The sequence below is a fragment of the Scyliorhinus torazame genome, chromosome 20, assembly GCF_047496885.1.
Source record: "Scyliorhinus torazame isolate Kashiwa2021f chromosome 20, sScyTor2.1, whole genome shotgun sequence".
In the NCBI taxonomy this organism is placed as follows: Eukaryota; Metazoa; Chordata; class Chondrichthyes; order Carcharhiniformes; family Scyliorhinidae; genus Scyliorhinus; species Scyliorhinus torazame.
Window position 1 is genome coordinate 17,183,799 of NC_092726.1, and position 25,821 is coordinate 17,209,619.

The following is a 25,821-nucleotide window of genomic DNA, read 5'->3' on the forward strand; positions in this document are numbered from 1 at the left end:
GCAAGAATTATCTGGATGCCTAATGATATACTGATTAAAATTAAACACATAAAGGAGCATGATAAACAGTAGGTTTGAAATTCAGTCGAAAACAAGGAAGTACAAAGGAGAACTGAATAAGGGGCGTAAAGAGAGTGTATGGGAATAAATTAGTGAGTAACATAAAAGAGAAAGCAAAAGTTATTTTCCAAACATTTCAATAATAAAAATGTAGTTAAAGGAAAGATGGGATTTAATAGGGAGCTTAAAGATATTTTTGTGGCGGCAGGGGGCATGGATGAAGTATTAAATGACTACATAATAATAATCGCTTATTATCACAAGTAGGCTTCAATGAAGTTACTGTGAAAAGCCCCCAGTTGCCACATTCCGGCGCCTGTTCGGGGAGTCCAGTACGGGAATTGAACCCATGCTGCTGGCCTTGTTCCACATTACAAGCCAGCTATTTAGCCCACTGTGCTAAACCAGACTATATGCACCTGTCTACAGCAAAGATTGCTAATAACTATGAAAGGAGGTGGTCATCGATAAATGGGACAGAATAAAAGTATGTGAAGAAGAGATATCTCATAGGTTGGCTGCACTCATCGCTAAAAAAACTTCAACCAGTCCAGATGGGAGGTTTTCTGGGTTATTGAGAGATGAAAGGGAATTGTGGAAGCTCTGGTCACAATATTCCAATGCCCCTTGGATATTGGAATGGTGATACATGACTGGAGGATTGTAAAGTGGGGGGGGAGGAAGCAGAATTAACATGACAACTAAAGGACAATCAGCCCAATGTTAGAGGTATGAAAACTTGTAGAGGTAATAATCAGGGTGCAAAATTAATTGACACTTGGAAAAATAGAAGGTAATAAGTGGAAAGCCAACATTGATTTGTTCAAAGCGAATCACGTTCGACTAACTTGATTCCAAGTCCCACCCTGTGCCTGAGAAGGGATTCAAATCAGTGAAAGCTTCAGGAAATCTCAAACAGCTTTTATCCAAGTTCAGATTCTGTAACAAATCAGACAAATTGGCATCTGTAACATGTTTACTTGTCTCCTGCAAGTGGGAAAACAACCCCAAGAAATCCTGAATTATATTATATTTATAGCAACAACAGTTTGATCCACACCGGTAACCAATTCTGACAATTAAAGTTCTGCAAATGTTCCCTGTACTGAGACAAAGCAGAGCAGCTTGCAGACAGAAAAGCTGAAGTGAAGGCAGGAAATTAGGCAAAACAAGGAGGGAACAAAGCACTTCTGCCTTTGTTTTGGATTAACAAATACAATTGTAGAACAGAGTTACAGACCACAATAAATTATCGCATATTCCAGTAACAAGCCACCAAGCTAACATTCAGCAGGTATTGTGCCTGTACTAAAATCTCAACTGAAAGTAAGTTCCAGTTTTGCCCAGTGATGTGGCAGCTATGTGGCACATCTGGTTAATTGAGAATCCAGATGTGGCCAATTGCATCTCTGATTGGTAAATAAACAGTGAGAAATGGTCACTGAACATGTGATCTCAATAGTCATATTCACATGGCCGAGGCAAATGATCTTGAACCTTTTGTGCATCGGTGAGTAAGATGAAAATTGAAGTGTGTTAATATTTTGGATGATAGTGAATGCTTCATAATCTTTATTAGTGTCACAAGTAGGCTTACATTAACACTGCAATGAAGCTACTGTGAAAATCCCCTAGTCGCCACATTCCGGCACCTGTTCGGGTACACTGCGGAATTCAGAATGTCCAATTCCAATTCTTTCGGGACTTGTGGGAGACAATTGTAGCACCCGGAGGAGAAACACGTAGACACGGGGAGAACATGCAGACTCCGCACAAACCCAGACTGGGAATGGAACCCAGGTCCCTGGCACTGTGAAGCAACAGTGCTAACCACTGTGTTACCTTGTCGCCCATCTAATAATTCAGAGACCTAGATTAATAGTCTAGATACATGAGCAATGAGAAATTCAACTCAAGTAATCTGAAATTTAAAACTAGCAGCAATGAAATTATCAAATGATCGGAGAAATCTATCTGGTTACTTATGTCCTTGAGGGAACAAATCTGCCATCCCTACCTGGTTTGGCCTATATGTGATTCTAGAGCCACATTTGGGGGAAAGGCGGGATCAGGGTATGGAACTTGATAATCAGCCATGATAATGAATGGCGGAGCAGGCTCGAAGAGTCGAATGGTCGGCTCCTGCTTCCATTTTCTATGTATGTTTCTAAACTCCCTCTGAAATGGCATATAAAAGCCACTCACTTGCATGCAAGAGGAAAGTTCACCACCACCTTCTCATGGGCAATTAAGGATAGGACTGCTGCCTTGGCAGCAATTCCCACATCCTGTGAATAAAAAAAAAAATTGAAGCACGTGTATATTACCTGAGCAGGATGAGAGAACTGGACCTCTTACGGCTGTGACAGAGATCACCTTGCCCCAAAGTTTTACACTGCATAGAATTATTGGGACCAAAGTGATCTCTTCTGCACCACTTTGAATCATTATGGAGTTGTCAGAGGAATTTCCTCGACCTCCCCCTTCAAATTGGGTTTGAGTCTGGTTTATCGTCTCTTGTAGGGAATCAGATGGTTTGGGAAGGGATGGAGTAGGTGTTGTATATTGTCAATGCACAAGGTGCTACAATTGTGCAGGCTGGGCTGACTGGAGCAGAAGGTTTTGCCCACTAAGTATGTTTGGGTACTAAGGGTAAATCGCCCAGAAATCGGCAATGTCCAGAGTTGGGTGGGAAAATCAGCGTTGGACCCGCCAAAGCCAATGGCAGGATTTTCTGTCGTATTGTGCAAAGAATGGGCAGGCATAGGTTAGGTTGAAGGTCAGATTGTTGGCGCGGCAGCCTCTGATTCACCCATCTCGCCATGACCTTCGAGCTTCAGTAATCCTGACGCTGTATTTGAACGGTGCCCTTCATGTGACGCTGCCCTCTCCTGAATGCACTGAACACTTCCACAACTCATCAGTAACTTGTTCAACTAATCATTCCTAAATTGAGTTCAGTGAGTATGGATACAGCTTTTGGCTCTAAAAAGCATCACAGCAAAGTCCATGTCTGCTCACCATGTGATAGAAATTAACCTCAATTCGTGTCACAAAATGTTTCCAATTGGCTGGTAGAAAGACGGGAGCATGAGCTGGCTAGAAAGGAAGGGATTTTGCACTCCTTTCATGTCTGATGACATACACATATTGACACACACTGATAATCACCAACACTGACTAGTACAAGTAAGGACACACGCACATTCATGAATACGTTCACTTTCCAACAAGTGTTACTCTCCAGTGATTGACAAAGCTTGGCTGATTTCCCCTTGCATACCTCAAGAATGCTCAAGGCGTTGTGGTGCCCCCAGTGAGCTCATCACAGGACAGTTATTGAACGTGGGATGAGGTTGATCTTTATGACTCACTGGCACGGCAGATAATCAATCCACTTCTCCACTGAGAATGGACTACCGATAGTGAGGCCGGGATTGAAATTCCTGCCTGACGTCAACTGACATTTGGCTGGTCCGTCAAAGTTTCCATTCCACCCGAGATGATTCCCGCCGCAGGTGGGCCCCGAAAATCCCAGCCTAAGTTCCAGGCAGCAGTTCAGCTGTGTCCGGGTGGCACAAACTGATCTGCTTATAAATAACAAGGTGTGCCTCCTGGTAAAATAATTGCTGTCAATTTGTTTCTCACTTGTTACAACTGATCCTCAGATGTCAACCCAAAGATGAACCCTCAAATTGTTATGCTCCCAGTGAGGAGGTGTGAATTGGCTCCATTTCTTGATTCAACTCCTTCTGTTGATCTCAACAAGGATCCCTTCCTTTGCAGATACCTTTTCCAGTTCAATATTTTTGTTTTAAAAGGAGCCAGGCTTTCTTTAGTTAAAGAGTGAGTTTATTAATTCCCAATTTATTTTTTCCAATTAAGGGGCAATTTAATGTGCCCATCCACCTACCCTGCACATCTTTGGGTTGTGGGGGCGAAACCCACGAAAACACGGGGAGAATGTGCAAATTCCACACGGACAGTGACCCAGAGCCTGGGACCTCAGCGCCGTGAGGCAACAGGGCTAACCCACTGCGCCACCATGCTGCCCCTCAGTGGGTAACTCTGAGTCAGAAGGTTGCGATTTCAACCCACCCTCCCAAGACTTGAACACATCAATCTCAGCAAACACATCAATCTCAGTGTAGTACTGAGGAGTTCTGCACAGCCAAAGCTTCTGTATTGCAGCAAAGATGACAAACCAGTGCTCTGTCTGCCCTTTCAGGTGGAGTAAATCATTCAATGGCAGTATTTCGAAGAAGAGCAAGCGTGGTCTCCCTGATCTCATGGCTAACATTTATCCTTCAGCCAACAACACTGAAGAAAGGCGATTATGAAATGAAATGAAAATCACTTATTGTCACAAGTCGGCTTCAATGAAGTTACTGTGACAAGCCCCTAGTCACCACATTCCGGCGCCTGTTCGGGGAGGCTGTTATGGGAATTGAACCGTGCTGCTGGCCTGCCTTGGTCTGCTTTAAAAGCCAGCGATTTAGCCCTGTGCTAAACAGCCCTTTAATTTATCAGGTTATTTATCTGATTGCTGCTTGGGGGAGTTTGCTGTGTGAAAATCAACTGCTGTGTTTTCTACATGAAGGCAGTGACTGGTGTTGCAGTGTCCGTCCCTGATTATCAAAGCCAGGCTATCATATCTTCGGTGATTTTTTTCTCAATTTTAATATTTTAAATCTGATCAGGATTTATACAAGCTAGGAGTGTGACACATCTGCTAGTTTCATAGCTTTAGGTTCAGAGGGAATCTAACTTCTGTAAAATAATGATATGTTGGGGCAGAACGTTTCTCTTGCCCCTTCACTACACGCTCCACAATGTGCTTTCTATGAAATCACCAATTGTTTCTGACTCCCACAGAATTGGAGAGACTGTTGAAAAACATCTGGTCAGTAACATATGCTAGCTCGATAAAACACATTTTTGTGAGTGATTGAAAATGTCTCTTCTCTAATTATAAACTCAACCCCCACGGGAGATAAAGACAGCACTGTCCTTGCACAGACCGTCAGGATGAAGGTGCCAACACACCGGTGTTGGAAATGGAATCTCATACGATAAATGATCTCTGCTGTGTCTCCTCTTTTAATCTACTTGTTATTGAGGATTCCAGAATTGGGATCCTTATCATGAAGAGCACGCCCATACTTTATTGAGTGAAATTCGAAGAAAAACAGTTCAGTTAAAACGGAGCAGCTTTGACTATTACCGCCCATGTCTCTGATCCTGGGTGTGACTTGCGTTCTCTGATCTCCTCAGGAAGAGTGAAGTAAGTTGAGGTTCCAGTCCCGAACACTATCCAGCAGCCCCTTTTTGGAAATTGTGTTTGCGTAGCTCTTGGAGGAGGTCAGGAACTGAGGTGGTGATGCCTCTTTTGGTCCAACAGCCCACTCAATTTCAATGTTGAAATTCAAGGATTGAAGATGGACAAGGTGCCAGAGGGACTTTTGATGCCTAAAGATCACAGGTCAGCACAAATTGGTAGCCTACAGGAGTAAATTCCAGCACAAGGGAGGCATCAGTACCCTTAACTAACTGTCCTCACCAAGCAATTAGCACAGTCTGTTTTGGAAGCTTTTGAGGGTTACATTTAAACAAGATTTTGGGTTAGAGAGCACAAGCAAGTTACAACGGTGCCTTTATTTCCTGGTCCAGCCTCCTGTCCAATGTCCTGTCCTGTTCAATGATGCGCCTGATGCTCAGTCCTTCACTTATCCCACATCTGCAGTTTGTCATTGTTTTAACCAGAATAACGCTTGTTGGAATGTACTTACCATGCGCATCTATCATAAATGGACTCTGAACAGCTTAATTTCTCACTGATGTTCCTTGCAGCAATGGGAAATGTTTCCTCATGCCTTCACAAAAATCGCGGTCAAAACGAAAATAATTAACAAGCAACAGGTGACAGAAACCTTTTCTTCCGCGCTAACTGATTTGAATGTAAAATACTGAGGTATAGGAGGTGGTGCATGGATTGATTTCAGTGACTACCAGCATTCTTGACAGGTGAAACTAAACAAATGAGCACTTACGATAAACTCCCTGAACCCTGGCTCCAATCCAACTGTTGTTCGAAAATACATGTTACAGCTGTCCTCGTAGAGACTGAGAGGAGAGCTTTACTTCACCTGCCCTGGGGAGGGACCTGACTGAACCTTTACCTGGTACATGCCTGCCCCCCCATCACAGGGCAATGGGTTCACATCCTGGATGTCACTTAAATCCATCTGAATCTGAGAGAAACCTATCTGCTAAGATCTTTGATGGCTTGGGCCTGTAGTGGGGCAGGGTGGGGATGCTGACAGAGGAGTCACACTGCTGTTTTCTCCTGTCAGAAGATCGAGATTCCACTTTGCTTGCAAACTGCACATTGGAGTGAGCTGGTCTTGGAAAAAAAAAGTTTTATCGACTCTTGGAGCGTGAGCATTCCTGCAAAGCTGGCATTTATTGTCCCTCCCCCATTGTCCTGGGAAGGCGGTGAAGGGTTGCCTTCTCAAGCTACTGCTGTTTCAGCAGTTTGATACCTTTCCCTAAGTCACTTTAGAGAGCAGTTATGTGCCAGGAATATGGGTGAGGAATTGGGAGTGTGGACAGGGGCAAACCCCTAATCCAGCTCCTTGCCTGATCCAAAAATCAATTCAAATTGAATCCAATTCATGGTCTCCACAAGAGCGACATACCAGATCCAGTCATTAAACCTGATCCCACGCTCATCTTAGCCAAAAGGCGCAGAAGTGATGAACCTGTTGCATTTTAAATAACTTCATGGTCACTTTTCACCAATACCGTTCCAAGCTTATTGACAGGGGTTTTTTTTAGTAACTAATTCAAATTTTCAAACGAATGTGGTGAGATTCTTGATGTTCTCCTGCACTTTATAGAACACACAGTGCAGAAGGAGGCCACTCAGCCCATTGAGTCTGCACCGACCCACTTAAGCCCTTACTTCCACCCTATCCCCGTAACCCAATAACCTCTCCAACCTTTTTGGTCACTAAGGGCAATTTATCGTGCCAATCCACCTAACCTGCACGTCTGTGGACTGTGGAAGGAAACCGGAGCACCCGGAGGAAACCCGCGCAGACACGGGGAGAACGTGCAGACTCCGTACAGACAGTGACCCAAGGCGGGAATCGAACCCGGGACCCTGGTGCTGTGAAGCCACAGTGCTAATCACTGTGCTACCTTTCTGCCCATGGTTATAATCTAGATTTCTGGATTACTTTTCCAGTAATTGTGACATAATCATTGTATTATCATACCCAGATCATGTGGTGATGAGAAATTTCTTTGAGGAATGTAAGGGGGTAGGGGAGAATTAGAGAGCCACGTGGTTATAGTTTCTGTATTTTGCTGCAGTTCTGTGGAGTACCACAGTGGCATTAGATGTGGGCACACGGCACAGCTCATTTCCAGATGAGTTCCTAATTGTGGTTTGAATGTCAATGGGGTGGCACTGGAGGGTGATCTGGTGCCAGCTCTCCTTGGAAAATATGATGGACAGTCAACGTGCCCGCTACAGAACAGTGTTGGGTAAAAAGCTGCTCGATCAATAGGAGGTCACCAAAGAATAATCAATTTTAAGACCAGGCAACTGGATGATTACAACAAAGACTACCGTGGGATTTATTTCACATTTAAAATACCGGGGGCTGGATTCTCCGATTTGCAGAATAAGTGCTGACGTCGGCGTGGGAACAGTGCCATTTTACGCCAGAAACAACGGCGCAAAAGCTGCATCGATCCTTCATCTGGTGGGGGGGGGGGGCTAGCAACTGTGCAGCATCAAGCCCCCGGCTTTACCTGCGGAGACTTGCCGGGTCCGTGGCCGTGCATACGCACGGCGGCGGCCTGTGGCTACCACACTGTGCAACATGGCACCGGCCGTGCCACATACTGTCCCCCAGTAACACCCCTCGCCACCCCCAGACGACCCTGTACCAGTGCCCCCAGCCCCTGCCAAAGGCTCCCCTGCCCGCGGAACGGCTCCCCCCACGACTGTGGCGCCGTTGGACTCAGTCCGCAGCCGACACGCGATTTAACGAAAAAAAAGGATAAGTATTACACGCCGTCGGGAACTCGGCTCATCGGGGGCGGAGCATCGGGGGAGGGCCTCAAGTGACGTCCTGAGGCTGTCCCGACAGTGTGCAGAGTACGCCGTTTTCGAAGGGGCAGAGCATCGCAAAAGTGGCACCACCCCCGGTTTCAGTGCAAACAGGGATTCTCCGGCCGAACACGATTTCGGCGACTGGAGAATCCTGCCCCGGATATCTGCACATAATGCCGATTTTAGTTTAGTTGAGACGGATTAAATATAGAATCAGATATAATCAGGAACGATTATTATCCCCAGAATCCTGATAATCCTGAAGGGGTTAATATCCCTCAGAATACTGATAACCATGTCTTGACTCCCTCACGTCCTGACTCCCTCACGTCCGGACTCCCTCACGTCCTGACTCCCTCACGTCCTGACTCCCTCACGTCCTGTCTCCCTCACGTCCTGATTCCCTCACGTCCTGACTCCCTCACGTCCTGACTCCCTCACGTCCTGACTCCCTCACGTCCTGTCTCCCTCACGTCCTGACTCCCTCACGTCCTGACTCCCTCACGTCCTGACTCCCTCACGTCCTGACTCCCTCACATCCTGACTCCCTCACGTCCTGACTCCCTCACGTCCTGACTCCCTCACGTCCTGTCTCCCTCACGTCCTGACTCCCTCACGTCCTGACTACCTCACATCCTGACTCCCTCACGTCCTGTCTCCCTCACATCCTGACTCCCTCACATCCTGACTCCCTCACGTCCTGTCTCCCTCACGTCCTGACTCCCTCACGTCCTGACTCCCTCACGTCCTGACTCCCTCACGTCCTGACTCCCTCACATCCTGACTCCCTCACGTCCTGTCTCCCTCACGTCCTGACTCCCTCACGTCCTGACTCCCTCACGTCCTGACTCCCTCACGTCCTGACTCCCTCACATCCTGACTCCCTCACATCCTGTCTCCCTCACGTCCTGACTCCCTCACGTCCTGACTCCCTCACGTCCTGACTCCCTCACGTCCTGACTCCCTCACGTCCTGACTCCCTCACGTCCTGACTCCCTCACGTCCTGACTCCCTCACGTCCTGACTCCCTCACGTCCTGTCTCCCTCACGTCCTGTCTCCCTCACGTCCTGACTCCCTCACATTCTGACTCCCTCACATCCTGACTCCCTCACATCCTGACTCCCTCACGTCCTGACTCCCTCACGTCCTGACTCCCTCACGTCCTGACTCCCTCACATGCTGACTCTCACATTCTGATTCCCTCACATTCTGATTCCCTCACATTCTGACTCCCTCACATCCTGACTGTCTCACGTCCTGACTGTCTCACGTCCTGACTGTCTCACGTCCTGACTCCCTCACATCCTGACTCCCTCACATCCTGACTCCCGCACGTCCTGACTCCCTCACATTCTGACTCCCTCACATGCTGACTCTCTCACATTCTGACTCCCTCACATTCTGACTCCCTCACATCCTGACTCCCTCACGTCCTGACTCCCTCACTTCCTGACTCCCTCACATCCTGACTCCATCACATTCTGACTCCCTCACATCCTGACTGTCTCACGTCCTGACTGTCTCACGTCCTGACTCCCTCACGTCCTGACTCCCTCCCGTCCTGACTCCCTCACATCCTGACTCCTTCACGTCCTGTCTCCCTCACGTCCTGACTCCCTCACATTCTGACTCCCTCACATGCTGACTCTCTCACATTCTGATTCCCTCACATTCTGACTCCCTCACATCCTGACTGTCTCACGTCCTGACTGTCTCACGTCCTGACTCCCTCACATCCTGACTCCTTCACATCCTGACTCCCGCACGTCCTGACTCCCTCACATTCTGACTCCCTCACATGCTGACTCTCTCAGATTCTGATTCCCTCACATTCTGACTCCCTCACATCCTGACTCCCTCACATCCTGACTCCCTCACGTCCTGACTCCCTCACGTCCTGACTCCCTCACGTCCTGACTCCCTCACATTCTGACTCCCTCACATGCTGACTCTCACATTCTGATTCCCTCACATTCTGACTCCCTCACATCCTGACTGTCTCACGTCCTGACTCCCTCACATCCTGACTCCCTCACATCCTGACTCCCGCACGTCCTGACTCCCTCACATTCTGACTCCCTCACATGCTGACTCTCTCACATTCTGACTCCCTCACATTCTGACTCCCTCACATCCTGACTCCCTCACGTCCTGACTCCCTCACTTCCTGACTCCCTCACATCCTGACTCCATCACATTCTGACTCCCTCACATCCTGACTGTCTCACGTCCTGACTCCCTCACGTCCTGACTCCCTCACGTCCTGACTCCCTCCCGTCCTGACTCCCTCACATCCTGACTCCTTCACGTCCTGTCTCCCTCACGTCCTGACTCCCTCACATTCTGACTCCCTCACATGCTGACTCTCTCACATTCTGATTCCCTCACATTCTGACTCCCTCACATCCTGACTGTCTCACGTCCTGACTGTCTCACGTCCTGACTCCCTCACATCCTGACTCCTTCACATCCTGACTCCCGCACGTCCTGACTCCCTCACATTCTGACTCCCTCACATGCTGACTCTCTCACATTCTGATTCCCTCACATTCTGACTCCCTCACATCCTGACCCCCTCACATCCTGACTCCCTCATGTCCTGACTCCCTCACTTCCTGACTCCCTCACATCCTGACTCCCTCACATCCTGACTCCATCACATTCTGACTCCCTCACATCCTGACTGTCTCACGTCCTGACTCCCTCACTTCCTGACTCCCTCACGTCCTGACTCCCTCACGTCCTGACTCCCTCACGTCCTGACTCTCTCACGTCCTGATTCCCTCACATTCTGACTCCCTCACGTCCTGACTCCCTCACGTCCTGACTCCCTCACGTCCTGACTCCCTCACGTCCTGACTCCCTCACGTCCTGACTCCCTCACGTCCTGACTCCCTCACGTCCTGACTCCCTCACGTCCTGACTCCCTCACATCCTGACTCCCTCACATCCTGACTCCCTCACGTTGGGACCCAGCTCTGTTGGGTCTGTATTCTGCTCAATGATCTTGTCCACCTTCAAGCTTGCTCCTTCCTTTCTGGCCCTACTAACTGCATAGGCTTCCTTCATTGGGTATGGTTAATGAATTTGAGCTGGCAGCTTGGGCAAGTGACCATGATTTTAATGTGAGCCCTTCAAGAAGGTGTTGATCAGCTAAGACAGTCAAGTCCAGTCAGTGCTAATTTGTAACCATCGTGGCCAATTATGAAGCTCCTACCCAGCAAGCTCTTTAAACATTGCACAGCTCAAACCTGACCTTTTCTTTATGAGACTGAAGGGAAAGAGTGGGTGGGTTCTCTGATCCTGAGGGTAAGTGTTGACGCCGTTGTAAACGCCGTCGTGTTTTACGACGGGGTCAACAGGCCCCCAGGAGCAGCGATCCTGCGCCCTACAGGGGCCAGCACGGCACTGGAGCAGCTCCAGCTGCTGATCCCGGCGTCAAACGGGCGGTGCGGGTCTGCGCATGCGCTCTGCGGCCGGCGTGAATTCGCGCATGCGCTTTACGACGGGCGGGAACCCGCGCATGCGCGCTAGTTGCCTTCTCTGTGCCGGCCCCAACGCAACATGGCGTAGAGGCCCGGGGTCAGAGAATCCCGCCCAGTATGAGGGCATGATTCAACGGAAACATTTCTAAGTGTCATTTTGGGCGCGTTTGGCAGAGTGTTTTTCGACGGCCGGGTTGGTGAGATTGTGGCCCTTATTCAACGGCACCTAATGGCAAACATGAGCCCCCACGAGCTTCTCGCCATTGCTGGCTGTCTCGCCGTCTGATTCATCTGACACGTGCCGTAGCTTCTCGCTGCTAACAAGGGGGAGCTGCTTTTAAACACACCCTCACCACTCATTCCCAGTCAACACACAAGCATGACAGCGTGCAGACCTGCCCCTTGCTTTGGGGATGCCAAACTGGCCAAGTGTCTCGACGCTGTGCATGAGATGCGGAACATCCTGTTCCCCCAAGGGGAAAGTCCAATGTCGAAAGAAACCCAATGACCTCCTGGCATCAATTTGCCTGCCACGCCTCAAATCCCCAAACCCTCCGCAACAGATCACTGGCTCATACCTCGCACCCTCCCCACATCTGATCTTTGTACTTGTTACACAGAACCCACTGGCACCCACCAGCACAACCCCTTCATGTCCAGGTGCGGTGCCCACACATCTCAGCTGCAAGAGACATCCCAGACCCATCAGGCCTGCAGCTCATAATGCCCTCTCCTTGTACCCACACGAGAAGATAGTCCTTAATAAATGGGAAAGGGCCAAGCCGGGTGGAGGGAGGGAGTGGGGGGGGGGCGCAGAGTCCCAGAGATCCGAGTCCTCACCCTGTTACAGATGCCTGGTCAACCCTTAACAATGGCTAAGATACTGAACAAGATGGTAACTTATTGAAGTTCTAATCCGGTGCAGAAAGATCGATTTGTTCCAAGAGTGATAATATAAGAAATAGGGCGTGATTAGTTTTACAAACAAACTTTATGATAAGAAAACAATGGGTGGGATATACCGGCTGTTCACGCCGGTGGGAAATTACGCTCCCATGTCAGCATTTCCCGTTGACAATGGCGAGACCTTTGCCAAAAACCACGCTGTGGTTGGTAAATCCCGCTCAATATTTAAACTTCTACTTCAGCTAACACAAACAGATTTCATGCAGTTTCTTAATCATACATACGAGTTCCCATTAAACCACACGGTACATGAAAATGCAACTCTTGATCCACTTACACAAACAGACAAAGTTAATATTTGCTTTATGAAGCACTTTTCTTATGTTAGAGACATTTGTTCAAAATCTTTTTTCCAAGTCTGCCTTGGTGGCAGCTTTCATGACCTTCCTGGTTGATTCTACAGCCTTCTCTGTAACAGCATTTCCTGTCTCTCCCTCAGCTCCGCTCAGCCCCTCAACCAAAGGTTCTCCCCTGAGATGGTCAAGACTTGAATCTATTCTCGTTATCTTGGCTGATTTCCCACTCCCGTTTATACAAAGAAACAGAGCTATGCCATTTATATGCAACTAACTTTCCACTGACAGACAAATAGGTCATCAGACTCTGTGATGGGCTCATGACTGGTCAAACAAGGTTGTCCTGAATGACAATGGATCTTGAGTGGATCATTCTGGGTGAACGCATCCTGTGTATTCAAACTAATGAGGTTAAGTCTGAATGGGACAAGGTAACTCAGGCTATTAGTGTATCCCTCTACCTCTGCTAATAGCAGCTTTTTTGACCCCTATATTGCCTGCTACATCTTGGACCCCATTTCTGGACACAAGTTCCTAATATTTCCCGATCCTGACAGCCCACTATGGGGAACATGGAGGTTGCCTGGTTGACCGAGAAGAGAGCAGTTACTAACAGCAAGGTTGACCTGCACCACAGAGGTGAGGACCCACTGTCCTTTCACCCAGATGACCTGTCTCAATTGAGTAGTTCATGTCAGACAAAGTGATCCTTCCCTCTCATCAACCATATATCCTTTGTCTCGCAAGATCTCCATCTGATGAGGCTGGGACATCCAGAGTCGTTCCCTCCCCTGCCACTCAAGAGACCACCTTGCAGGAGAGCTCCGAGGAGGCCACTGGCGAAGTGTCACAGCTATCACCCTCACCTTCCACCAGCGCAGAGTCACACACCTCGGCGGGCGACATTAGTGGAGAGGCTTCTGGGGCACAATCTGGTGAGCAACACAGAATTGGTGATGCACATCAGGTGAAGGCAGGAACATCCAAGGGAGACGGCAGTCGGAGATCTGCTGGATCCCAGGACTCAGCTGGGCCCCAGTCAGATGTCGAACCTCTGGACAAGGTTTCCAGAGCTGATGTAGATGATAGGACATGGCTGTGACATTCAGGAGAGCATTCCAGCAACTACATAGCCGATTGGAGAAGTCCCAAAGGCTTCGGTTGCAGGCGATGTTACCGGCCATGCGTGGTGCTGAGGCCAACACTTCTAGGGTGGCAACCTCAGTAGAAAGCCTGAAGCATGGCATCCGAGTCTTGAATGGTGGTGTCCAAGATATGGCTCGGACTGTGACAACTATGGCTGATGATCTTGACATCATGTTCCAGTCACTAACAGACGTGTCCCAGATGCAGGTGGATATTGCACTCCAGAGCATGGCCCAGTCACAGAGGAACATTGCTGAGAGCGTCGGCACCATGGTGCAAACAATGGGGAGCCGCCAGGACTGGCAAAACCAGAGGACTCAGAGGTCTCTGGCGCTCACTCCAGTTCTCACTGCATTCCATGAAGACTCCTAGGGCCCTACAGGCAACATCAGGGAGGAGGAAGCGCTGATGGCCAAACCGGAGCCTGCCGGCAAGGAGACGACGGGGGCCTCCAGTTCTCCCGATTCCCCCCCTCCTGACACTGGTGGATCTCAATGGCAGTGGGCAGAACAGGGCGGCACAGCACGCCAGCAAGTGCCCCCCCCCCACGGGTCCCCGCAGAGAACGTCCGACTAGGGCATCCTAGGATCATAGGCCACAGGAAGGCTGCCTCCATCTCTGATGTGGATCCTGGGAACACACCGAGTCGTACCAGTAGACCATGTAAGATCAAGAAGATTGAGGAGCGTTGAGTGAACACTGGTGGAGGGGGAGGTGGTGGTCACTATCTGCAGCGAGGGCGAATCAAAATGTCATTAGTTCACTATTAAAACCTAAAACACCTGATACATGTGAAACCACTGTTACGTTAATATTCACAGTGGGCCTGCCTGCACCCCTACCCCCTGTTGCCTTTTGCTGCCCCCCACTCCCTAGGAACAGTGGTCCAAGATCAAACGCCCCTGATGCAGACCCCTTTCAGGAGAGGTGTGAGCGCGCGGTCAGCAGAAAGACAGGAGTCAGACATTTGCAGAGACTGAGGAGCACCAGAGCTTTCCTCACAGCAAGTTATCATCAATCTCCTCCCTTGCATATTGACTGCTGACAGTGCCAACACAGGCCCATTACCCTAGAGTGAGGTAACACAGAACCTTGGAGGTGGAACAGGGTGGTCGGGGAGGGGGCAGTGTGATGAGGGGTAATTGGGTCATATTTTACTGCTGACATCCTGATTGAGATTAGCACACTTGGCACAGAGCATGTTGGGAACGGAATGAGGGGGTGGGGACCTGAGAGGAACGTTCCGATGAGTGTACCTAATTTACAAAATTGAACCACTCTTACCTCAATTCCAATCCTTCTCTATCAATGCTTCCAGGAAACTTTGATCAGCTTAATTTTACATTTAAGTTCACTTGAACTTCCTGCTTTGTTTCAATGACTTCAGCAGCTGTTCCGAAATAGATTCTCACACCATCAGCTCCAGCTCTACATTGTGCTCTGGAGCCGATTAGTAGATGTCGTCACATGACATAATTGCCCTTTAGACGAATAGTTGATCTCTAAAAGGGTCATCTCTTTGCCCAGTGTCCCCACTCCTATGGAATGTAAGGGTGCAGCAGTGCTCAGCTGACTGTCTTTACACTCTTGTTAAATTGTGAAGATAGAGAAGGAATTAACTTCCACATCACACAGGGGTAGTTACAGTCAGATTGTGGGTGATGAGTAATTGTTCTGGTTACAGCTGCAAAAGCCTTGCCCTTTGACTGTGGTTTCTGATCAGCTGAGCAACTCCCAGGAATTTTTACGCCACCCCCATCATGCCAATAGCACCACATGAGCTTTATGTACAAGATAATTACATACTTTCACCAAATGGAAGTACTTTTTGTGCCATTGCTAAATCAAAATTATACCCTTTGAATGTAAACAAATGAGTTTTTGGATTGATTTGCCCTTAGACATTGACACATACGTTGCAAATTCTGCTGGCAAATAGCCGTGCTTAAGACTGGGTAAGGCTCTCAGTGATGGGCAATCTGCAGGCCAGGAGCCACATGAGGCCCATCTGGGTTTTGAGTGTGGTCCGCGAGACATTTTGCTGACCGTTGCCCATGCGCACGGTTGCCACATTCCGCTAGTTTCCGTCGGCATAGTTTTTTTATCTACTGATATGACTAAAGTGACATGCACAAAAAGCAAGGGCACATGAAATAAGGTGTGCTGTTTGCACACAACATTGACTGTGAGAGCCAAGCGGTCCCTCAGGGTCCAATCAGAGCGCAAATATTTCTTTTGTTTTTTCCTGATGAGGTTGATGACAGTTCTTTTAATATATGAATGACTGAGCAGTCTCTATAATTCGTTATGAAATATTTGGCGTGTATTAATTGTGTTTTATCTTCTGCATGGGGTCATGGTTAGTGAACAAACCTGATTTCAATCGTGCGACCCACTAAGACGAAGGGGGACCACTCATGCGGCCCACTCACTAGCCTCAGTTGCCCATCACTGCAGCCTCTCTACATTCAAAAACTGCATAACAGCCAAGCACTAGGAGAGGGCCAGTGTGAAGAGACAATGTCTGGATTGGGTTGGATTTGTTTATTGTCGTGGACCAAGGGACAGTGAAAAGTATTTTTCTGCGAGCAGCTCAAACAGATCATTTAGTACATGAAAATAAAATAAAATAAAATACAATGCCGGCATTGGGTGAAGCATACAGGAGTGTAGTATTAATCAGGTCAGTTCATACGACAGTCGTTTTGGAGTCTGGTAACAGTGGGAAGAAGCTGTTTTTGAATCTGTTCGTGCGTGTTCTCAGACTTTTGTATCTCCTGCCCGATGGAAGAAGTTGGAAGAGTGAGTAAGCCGGGTAGGAGGGACCTTTGATTATGTTGCCCATTTTCCAAAGGCAACGGGAGGTGTAGACAGTCAATGGATGGGAGGCAGGTCCATGTGATGGACTGGGCTGTGTTCATGACTCTCTGAAGTTTCTTGCGGTCTTGGGCCGAGCAGTTGCCATACCAGGCTGTGATGCAGCCAGATAGGATGTTTTCTATGATGCATCTGTAAAGGTTGGTAAGAGTCAATGTGGACATGCCGAATTTCCTGAGGAAGTATAGGCGCTGTTGTGCTTTCTTGGTTGTAGCGTTGACGTGGGTGGACCAGGGCAGATTTATGGTGATGTACACACCGAGGAATTTGAAACTGTATCTTGGAGGTGATTTAAAAAATCATCTCTGCTGTCATCCCCCTTGTCATCCCCCTCTGGGTGAGGAGGTTTCTCCTGAATTCCCTGCTGGATTTGTTAGTGACTGCCTGATGTGAGCCCCAGTTCTGGCCATCCCTGCAAAAGGAAATACCTCTGAGTGACTACCCTATTCAATACCTTTCATCATCTGAAAGACCTCAACAGATAACCTCTGAAACTTCTACTTTCTTGTGAAATGAGCCACAGCTTGTTCAATCTCTGCTGATTGATAACCTCCCTGCTCTGGTGTCATTGCACTAAGTATTTGTTTGCACTTTCTCCAGTCCCTCTAATGTCATTTTTATGATGTGGGGCCCAGAACTGTTCACAGTGTTTCAAGCGTGGCCTGACCAAGGTCCAATACAAGTTTAACATAACTTGCCTGTTTTTTAATTCTGGCCCTCTGCAATTAAAGCCTTTGGCTGTGTTGTCGAGCCTGAGCAAAAGGGAATAAGTCAGGAACGATTACATTGGCAGTTACTCCTGTACACTCAACCAATAAGGACCTCTTCAGAGTCAGGCAGCTCTGGTCCAAAGCATGCCTTTCAATTTAAGGTGGTACACATGGGACAAACTTAATGTGAGAGCTTTGCAAATAGAGACATTGAATGAAAAAAACCCAAGGGAATTGCACTAAACTTTCCTCCGTTAGCTGAGATGGAGTATTGTGCACAATTCAGCACACCAGTCAAGGAAGGCCTTGCAAGGATTGAGGAGAGATTTGCCAGAATGATAGTAGGGATGAGGGAGTTCGTTTATGTGGAATGATTGGGATTGTATTCCTTAGAGCAGAGGAGGTCAAAGGAATGGCGTGAATCCCGCTCCTGCCGTGTCCCGAAGTCTCCGCCACCAGAGATTCGGCGGGGGCGGGAATCGCACCTCGCCGGTCGGCGGGCCCACCCCCGCCGATTCTCTGGCCTGCGATGGGCCGAAGTCCCGCTGCTGGAATGCCTGTCCCGCCACCGTGGATTAAACCACCTTTTGAACGGTGGGACAAGGCGGCGCGAGCAGGATCCGGGGTCCTGGGTGGGGGCGCGGGGTGATCTGGCTCCGGGGGGTGCCCTCACAGTGGCCTGGCCCGTGATCGGGGCCCACTGATCCGCGGGCGGGCCTGTGCCGTGGGGGCACTCTTTTCCTTCCGCCTTCGCCATGGTCTTCACTATGGCAGAGGCGGAAGAGACCCCCTCTCCTGCGCATGCACGGGGATGACGTCAGCAGCCGCTGACCCTCCCGCGTCTACCCGCGTCGCCCGCCGAAGACCTTTCGGCCCCGGCTGACGTGGCGCCAAAGGCCTTTCCCGCCAGCCGGTGGAGCGGAAACCACTCTGGAGCGGGCCTAGCCCCTCAAGGTGAGGGCTTGGCCCCAACTCCGCACCTTTGGGGCGGCCCGACGCCGAAGTGGTTCCCGCCACTCCAACACGCCGGAACCCCCCGCCCCACCGGGTAGGGGAGAATCCCGCCCCTTGTGTGGATAGGAGGATAAATTCCAGGGTTGTTAGCACACTTCAAGAAAGGCTGACGGTATCAGATCTCAGAGGAACTTTCAAAAAGCAATTGGACATGTTTCTTGAAAAGGACTAATTTGTTTGCTATGGGAAAATGCTGATGAGTTGAACAAAATTGGACACTTCTTACAAAGATGCACAGGAGACTGGATGGCCCCTTTTCTGTCCTGTAAGATACTTTAATTGTAAGGAATTGGAGGCACAAAGTGATAGTTTTTAAAAATCAAAAAGATAAGGTGCTGACCTATCACCTATGGTTGCACACTCTTCTGTAGCTGGTACTGGGTGGGGTAGTTTGCACAGGAAATACTCCCCACAGAACTTCCTTATCTTTTAGCCAACAGTTTATCTTGATTCTGTTTTAATTGAGGGCACACATATATGCCTTTATTGCAAATAAGAAAGAAAAGCATCGTTCCAACACCGACTTGCAGGCATAAAGATGCCCACCAGCTTCACTGGATGAGTACTAACCCATGCAGGTTGATTTGGCTCTCCCAGCTTGCAAAAGTGTAAAGAAAGACTTGCATTTATTGCAGTGCCTTTCATATCCTTAGGCAATTCCAAAGTGTTTCACAGCCAATAAAATACTTTTGAAGTGTACGCACTGTTGCAATGAGTAAATGTTACACCAAGGAAAGCTCTCAGTGAATTGCATTGTGTTTATCACAACAGATCAAGCATGTCTATTAAATAGACATGTGCAATGCAAGGCTAGGAAACTGCTTTTGAACGTAACACTTGAATGCAGTAGGAAAATGGGTTACTGTCAGTGGTGAGACATTGATTCATGACCCAAAATGGTGGGGAGATAAAAGCTGTTTTTTTTTTCTGTTTACTATGGCTCAGTTGGGAGCACTTTTGCTGTTCCAAGTCCCACTCCCGGCAGTTGACCACGATAATCCAGGCTGACACTTCAGTGCAGGATTGAGGGAGTGAATGCTGCATTGTCGGACCGACCATCTCGGAGGTGAGATGTTAAATCGTGTCCTTCCCTCAGGTGGCTGCAAAAGGTTCCATGGTAGTATTTTGAACAAGAGCAGGGGAGTTATCCCTGGTGTTCTGGGTCAATATTTATCTCTCAATCAACATCACCGAAAACAAATCGTCTGATCCTTATCATATTGCCAGTTGTGAGGGCTTGCTGTGCGCAAATTGGCTGCTGTGTTTCCTACATTACAACTCTTACTGACTTTCAAAAGTATGTAATTGGCTGCAAAGTACTTTGGGACATGCTGACGTCATGACAGGCACTATATCAATGCAATTATTTAATCCTTCCCCTCCTTTCAGTGCTTTGTGAGATTCTCCGTGTACTAGGTAGTCATACTAGAATTCAGAAACTATAACCATTACATACGTGCTGTGGGCAGCACGGTGGCAAAGTGGTTAGCACAGCACCAGGGACCGGGGTTCAATTCCGACATTGGGTGATTATCTGTGGAGTTTGCACATTCTCCCTGTGTCCGTGGGTTTCCTCCGGCTGCTCCGGTTTCCTCACACAGTCCGAAGATGTGCAGATTAGTTGGATTGGGCATGCTAAATTGTCCCTTAGGCTGGGGTTACAGGGAGGGAGATTGGGCCTAGGTAGGGTGGTCTTTTGAAGGGTTGGTGCAGACTTGATGGGGCGAACAGCCTCTTTCTGCACTGTAGGGATTCTATGCTCAGCACTGATGCCAAGTTATATTGAATTCAAACTTGATACTTTCCTATCGATTGCAAAAGCAAAAGCAGCACTTGGTAAAATGTCTGTGTCTTTTATGTACTGGGCAATTTTAAAGGATACTGAGGTGCAGGGTTTGCTTTGAGCCAGATCTTGGTTGAATACTGTAGGGTTGGGGTATAATGGAAACATACAGACCGTTCCCACCCCTGGGATCTTCTGGGCGAACCCCGACCGTGGGTTTACAAGCGGCAGAGGATGAGTAAAACTGGAAGCCCTGTTGACAGTAGTGGGACCAGAAGGTGCCACTGTCAGCCAATGGCAGGCTGCTGCTCTCGGTGGAGGAGGTACAGAAAATCTCATCCACAGAGTGGGCGAATGTTGCATGTCATTAGATGTTTCAATTTATCATCTGTTCACTGTTCATCTGTACAAGCTCTTTGTACAAGTAACATGTGCACACAGACAAGATCTAATAATGTATTTTTTTGTTTACTTTCAGAATCTACCACCTGGAACCCAATATGTTGGCAGTCTGCAGTTGCCCTACATCTCTAAGGTATTTTGTCTACCTCATCTTTGCTGGGAAAATTCTGTATTTACACTCATTACACTCACCTGAGGGAAGGAAAATTAAATAATTACCCAGGCTGGTTTTTCCGATCAGTGCCATCGCTGAGGAGTGGCACTCGCACAGAGCACTAGCGACAGCAAATCATGGGCTTGTGGCTCAGTTGTTCAACCATTGAAATTATTGGATGGAAAGTAAGGGGTTGTGGGCCAGCCAAGGTCTGATTGGCCCCCTGTGAGTGACACCCCTCCCAGGAGTGTTAGACTCAACAATGGAACACTTGATAAAAGCAAATTATTGCGGATGCTGGAATCTGAAACCATAAGAGAAAAGGCAGGAAAATCTCAGCAGGTCTGGCAGCGTCTGTAAGGAGAGAAAAGAGCTAATTAATGTTTTGACTCCAGATGACCACTTATCTTTTTGGAGGCTGTTTTTATCGGCAAATTGTCTTTCTCACCTAGTACTTGTCTTTGCAAGTGTTTTCTCACCAGCCGACAACAGCAGTGGAATTAAACAGGCACTCAGAGAACTTCAATTGGGAAACAAAAAGAGTTTTTTCTTGATGGATTAAAAACATTTGCCAAAAGTGGCTAGTGGAAATCTTGGGATAGATGTTGGTGGCCTCCACTTGATGCTGCTGCCATTGAATTGGAAAAGTGTCATGTTAGGAGTGCACATTGGGAAGATGATCCCTTTATTTACAGGATAAACCTACATTGTATTCTGAGTAAATTACTGCAGTGTTTGCAGGGAGTGATACTGTGGCACATGACATATGCCCATTGTGTATCCTCATAATGTCAACGACCCCATTTAATATTACATGTAAAGCTGAGATGACATCTGTGCAATTTACTCTTCCTGACGCAGTGTGAAAATACAACTGATAATAATCTTGGTAAGTCTGTGAAGCTATTGCATCATGTCAGTGAATAACAGCCAAGAGTCTTTGGGGAGGCGGTAGCATAGTCACTGGATAGGAAGTTATAGGGAATGCGGCTCCAATTTGCGCAAAAGCAAGCTGTGACAAACAGCAGTCTGACAATGCTCAGCTCATGATTTTTCAAGGTATTAGTTGATGGATAAATATTGGTCAGAACACGGGGGATATCTCCGCTGCTGTTCCTTGAAATAGTGGCATGAGATCCTTTAAATTCCTTTGGGGAGGTAGATGGGGCCTTGGTTTAATCTGTCTCATCCCAAAGTAGCACCTCTCAAAGTGCCACACTCCCCCATGCCATATTGGAGCAACAGCCTAGTTGTGCTCAAGTCTCTGAAGTTAGACTTGAACTCACAATCTTCTTTTGAAATAATTCATATACAGGATGTGGGCATTGCTGGCCAGCCAGCATTTATTGTCCATCCCTTGTTGCCCTTGAGAAGATGATGGTGAGCTGCAACCTTGTGCTGCTGCAGTCCCCAAAGTGTAGGTACATCCACAGTGTTGTTAGTGCTGACTCGAGAGCAGAAGTTGCCCACTGAGCCATGAGAGACAATCCAGCAACAGAGCTACATCAATCTTAGTGGGAGGAACCCTTAAGTTAGTCATAGATTTATTTTGCTGAGCCCTTCAGTTGCCCAGGTCCTATGCTGTGGAATTTCCTTCATGATATCACTCTGTCTCTCTCTCTCTCTCTATCCTTTTTAAAAATAAATTTAGAGTACCCAATCATTTTTTTTCCAATTAAGGGGCAATTTAGCGAGTCCAATCCACCTAGCCTGCACACCTTTTGGGTTGTGGGGAAGAAACCCACACAAACACGGGGAGACTGTGCAAACTCCATACGGACAGTGACCCAGAGCCAGGATTGAACCTGGGACCTCGGCGCCGTGAGGCATCAGGGCTAACCCACTGCGCTACCGTGCTGCCCTCTCTCTCTATCCTCCTTTGTGGCACAGTGGTCAGGTCCCTACCTCTGGACCAGAAGCTCCGGGTTCGAGTCTAACCAGGACTGGCTGGCCAGGGAAGGAATGTTCACAACAAGGTTCAATCGGCTGATAATTCAGCTCGGGAATCCTTCCACCACTTCCCTCACTATTCCCCAAAAGGAAAAGCAGCGTAGGTGTGAGGATACACTAATAATAATAATCATCATCTCTTCCTTTAAGCCACTCTTCAAGATCTGCCTCTTTGACTAAGCTTTTGGCCATCTATCTTGACATTTCCTTATGTGGCTCAGTGTCAAATTTTATTTGATAATAACTTCGGTGGTGTTTTACTACAATGTGCCTTGCTGTTTCAAAATGGTAGGCAGCAGATGGTCAGACTCCAAAAGAGACCTTTATGCAGCGAAGCGACTAGTATTTATATAATGTCTTAAACATAGTCCAAGGACACTTAAGAGGAAAATAAAATTCAGATGAAAATTGACACCCAATCAAAGATACTGATTCAAGTAAAGATAGATGATGTGTTTTATGATTGGTTTTAAAGGAATTTTGAAAGACAGGTATTTTGGTGCATCAACTGCTTCAACTGACTGTCAGAGAAGAGGGGAGATGCTAGTGTGGTGGTAATGTCCCTGGACCAGGAATCCATCCTGATGGTGTGGTGACATGGGTTGAAATCCCACAGTGGCAGCTTGTGAATTTTAAATTTAATTCTTAAATCTGGAGGACACAGTGGTTAGCACTTCTGCCTCACAGCGTCAGGGACCCTGGTTCGATTCCGACCTTGGGTGATTGTGGAGCTTGCACGTACTTCCCGTGTCTGCGTGGGTTTCCTCCGAGTGCTCTGGTTTCCTCCCACAGTCCAAAGGTGTGCAGGTTAGGTTGCAGGGTTGTGAGAATAGGCAGGGGAGTGGGACTAGGTAGAGTGGGTCAGAGGGCTGGTGTCAACTCAAAGGGCCGAATGGCCTCCTTCTGCACTGTGGGGATGCTATGATAAAGCTTGTCTCATGAAACGATTATCACAAAGGTGCATCTGGTTCATTTATGTTCTTCAGGGAAGGAAATCTGCCATTCTTACCCATCGACTCCAGATTCACAGCTATGGGGTTTACCTTTAACTGCCCTCTGAAATCACCAGACAAGCCACTCAGTTCAAGGGCAATTAGGGATGGGTAACAAAATGCTGACCCAGCCAGCGATACCCACACCCCACGAAAGTAAAAAAATGATGCAGATCACCGGTTTTGCATGCTTGCTAAACTATAAAGTGCTAGCGTAAAGTGAGATTGAATCGTTGTCACGGGACAAAATATCATTATTGCTTTGATGCTGACTGAAACTTGATTTATATCACCTTGAAGAAATGTGTTGGAACTTCAAAGGAAAACCAATCTGTCAGTCCTGGGCAGATTGTGTCAGCTATGGCTCAGTTGGCAGCACTCGTGCATCGGAGTAAAAAGGTTGTCCTCCTGCAGAGATTTGAGGACAAAAGTCTGAGCTGACACTCCAAGGTCAGAAAATAGAAGATGCTATTTGTCAGATGAGACCTTGTTTTCTCTTTCAGGCAGACATTAAAGGTCTCATAGTACTATTTTGAAGAAGAGCAAGGGATTTCTCCCTGGTTTCCCGGCCAGTATTTATCTCTCAACTGAAAACAGGTTATCTGATTATTATCACATTGCCGATTGTGGGACTTTGCCGGGTGCAATTGGCTGCTGCATCTCCTGCGCAGCAATAGTGACGACACTTCAAAAGCACTTCACTGGCTGTAAAAAGTGCTTTGGCACATCCTAAGGTTGTGAAAGATACAACATAAATGCAATGCTTTCTTTTCTTTCCTGTGGTTATTAGTTTTCTTGCTGTTCCTCTGTGTGTAAGGGACAATAACAACTTGCACATTTTGTCTATGCAGTTTTGAAGATTATCATCATAGTCGAGGAGAGTTGCAATAAGCACAATCAATTAAAGGTTGCTTCATTGTAAGCTTGCAGTCCTTCTGGAAATTCCAGGATTTTGACCTAGTGACAATGAAGGAACAGTTATCTCTGTCCTCATAAGCATAGTGTGTGGCTTGGCAGGGACTCTGGAGTTGATTATGTATCTACAGTATCACTGTTCTTGTGCTGCTTGGTGACTGGGATATGGGGTGCATTTGACTGAGCTGGGTGTGTTTCTGTAGATTATACAAAGTACAATATTGGTAGTCAAGAGCGGAATTCATGCATTGATGGGCTCATTGGTCAAGCTCTGAAGTGTTGAGACTTGAATATGCTAGTTGCACCCATTCAGGTGAGGGATGACCATTTCTTCGTATTCTTGACTTATGGCTGGTGGACAGCGGCAAGCCTTTGCAGAGGTGGGCCATTCATTGCCATGTAGCCTGGCCCGCTCTGATTGGCATATATGATTGGTCCCCCTAAACTTCTGAGCAATAGTGATCCCGAGCCGTGATCCCGAGCCATGATGCTACATGGGCTAGGCAGGGGATGGTATTTGCCAATCGTGCTGCTTTTGGAGGTCAGGGGGAAGTGACAGAACATTCTCTTGTTGAAGAGAGTCCATGCCCAGCAAGTATGTGACAGAAATGTTACCTCCCGTAGCTAGTCAGATGTTGTCGGAGTCCTGCTCAAGACTGTCATGGGATGCCACATTCTCAAACAAAATTCCTGGAGTCAGTTGATGTGTTTTATGTTTAGATTTTGCTGACAAAAGAATGCGGTGGAGATCCCAGAAATGACCAGGAAGTGACTGACTGGGTTTCAGAGTTAATTGTTAACCTGGGTAACACTAGGTTTCATGAGAAAATTAATAAACAGCTTTGAGCTCCTGTCTGCTTCTGAAACTGTAACCTAGTTGTGAGAAGAAGGAAGATCATGGGGAGAAAAAGCTTGACATGAAATGCCATATCCTGAAGAATTTGC

The 25,821-nt window shown here is 47.7% G+C and overlaps 1 protein-coding gene across 1 annotated transcript in view; it reads left to right on the forward strand.

Moving 5' to 3' along the window:
- The window catches only part of LOC140396918 (pleckstrin homology domain-containing family A member 2-like), a 152,380-nt gene that overhangs the window by 56,530 nt on the left and 70,029 nt on the right, over positions 1-25,821 (forward strand). Inside the window, exon 3 of the mRNA XM_072485847.1 lies at positions 20,942-20,998. Coding sequence (XP_072341948.1) covers positions 20,942-20,998 — 57 coding nt within the window. The remainder of the gene's footprint in view (positions 1-20,941; positions 20,999-25,821) is intronic.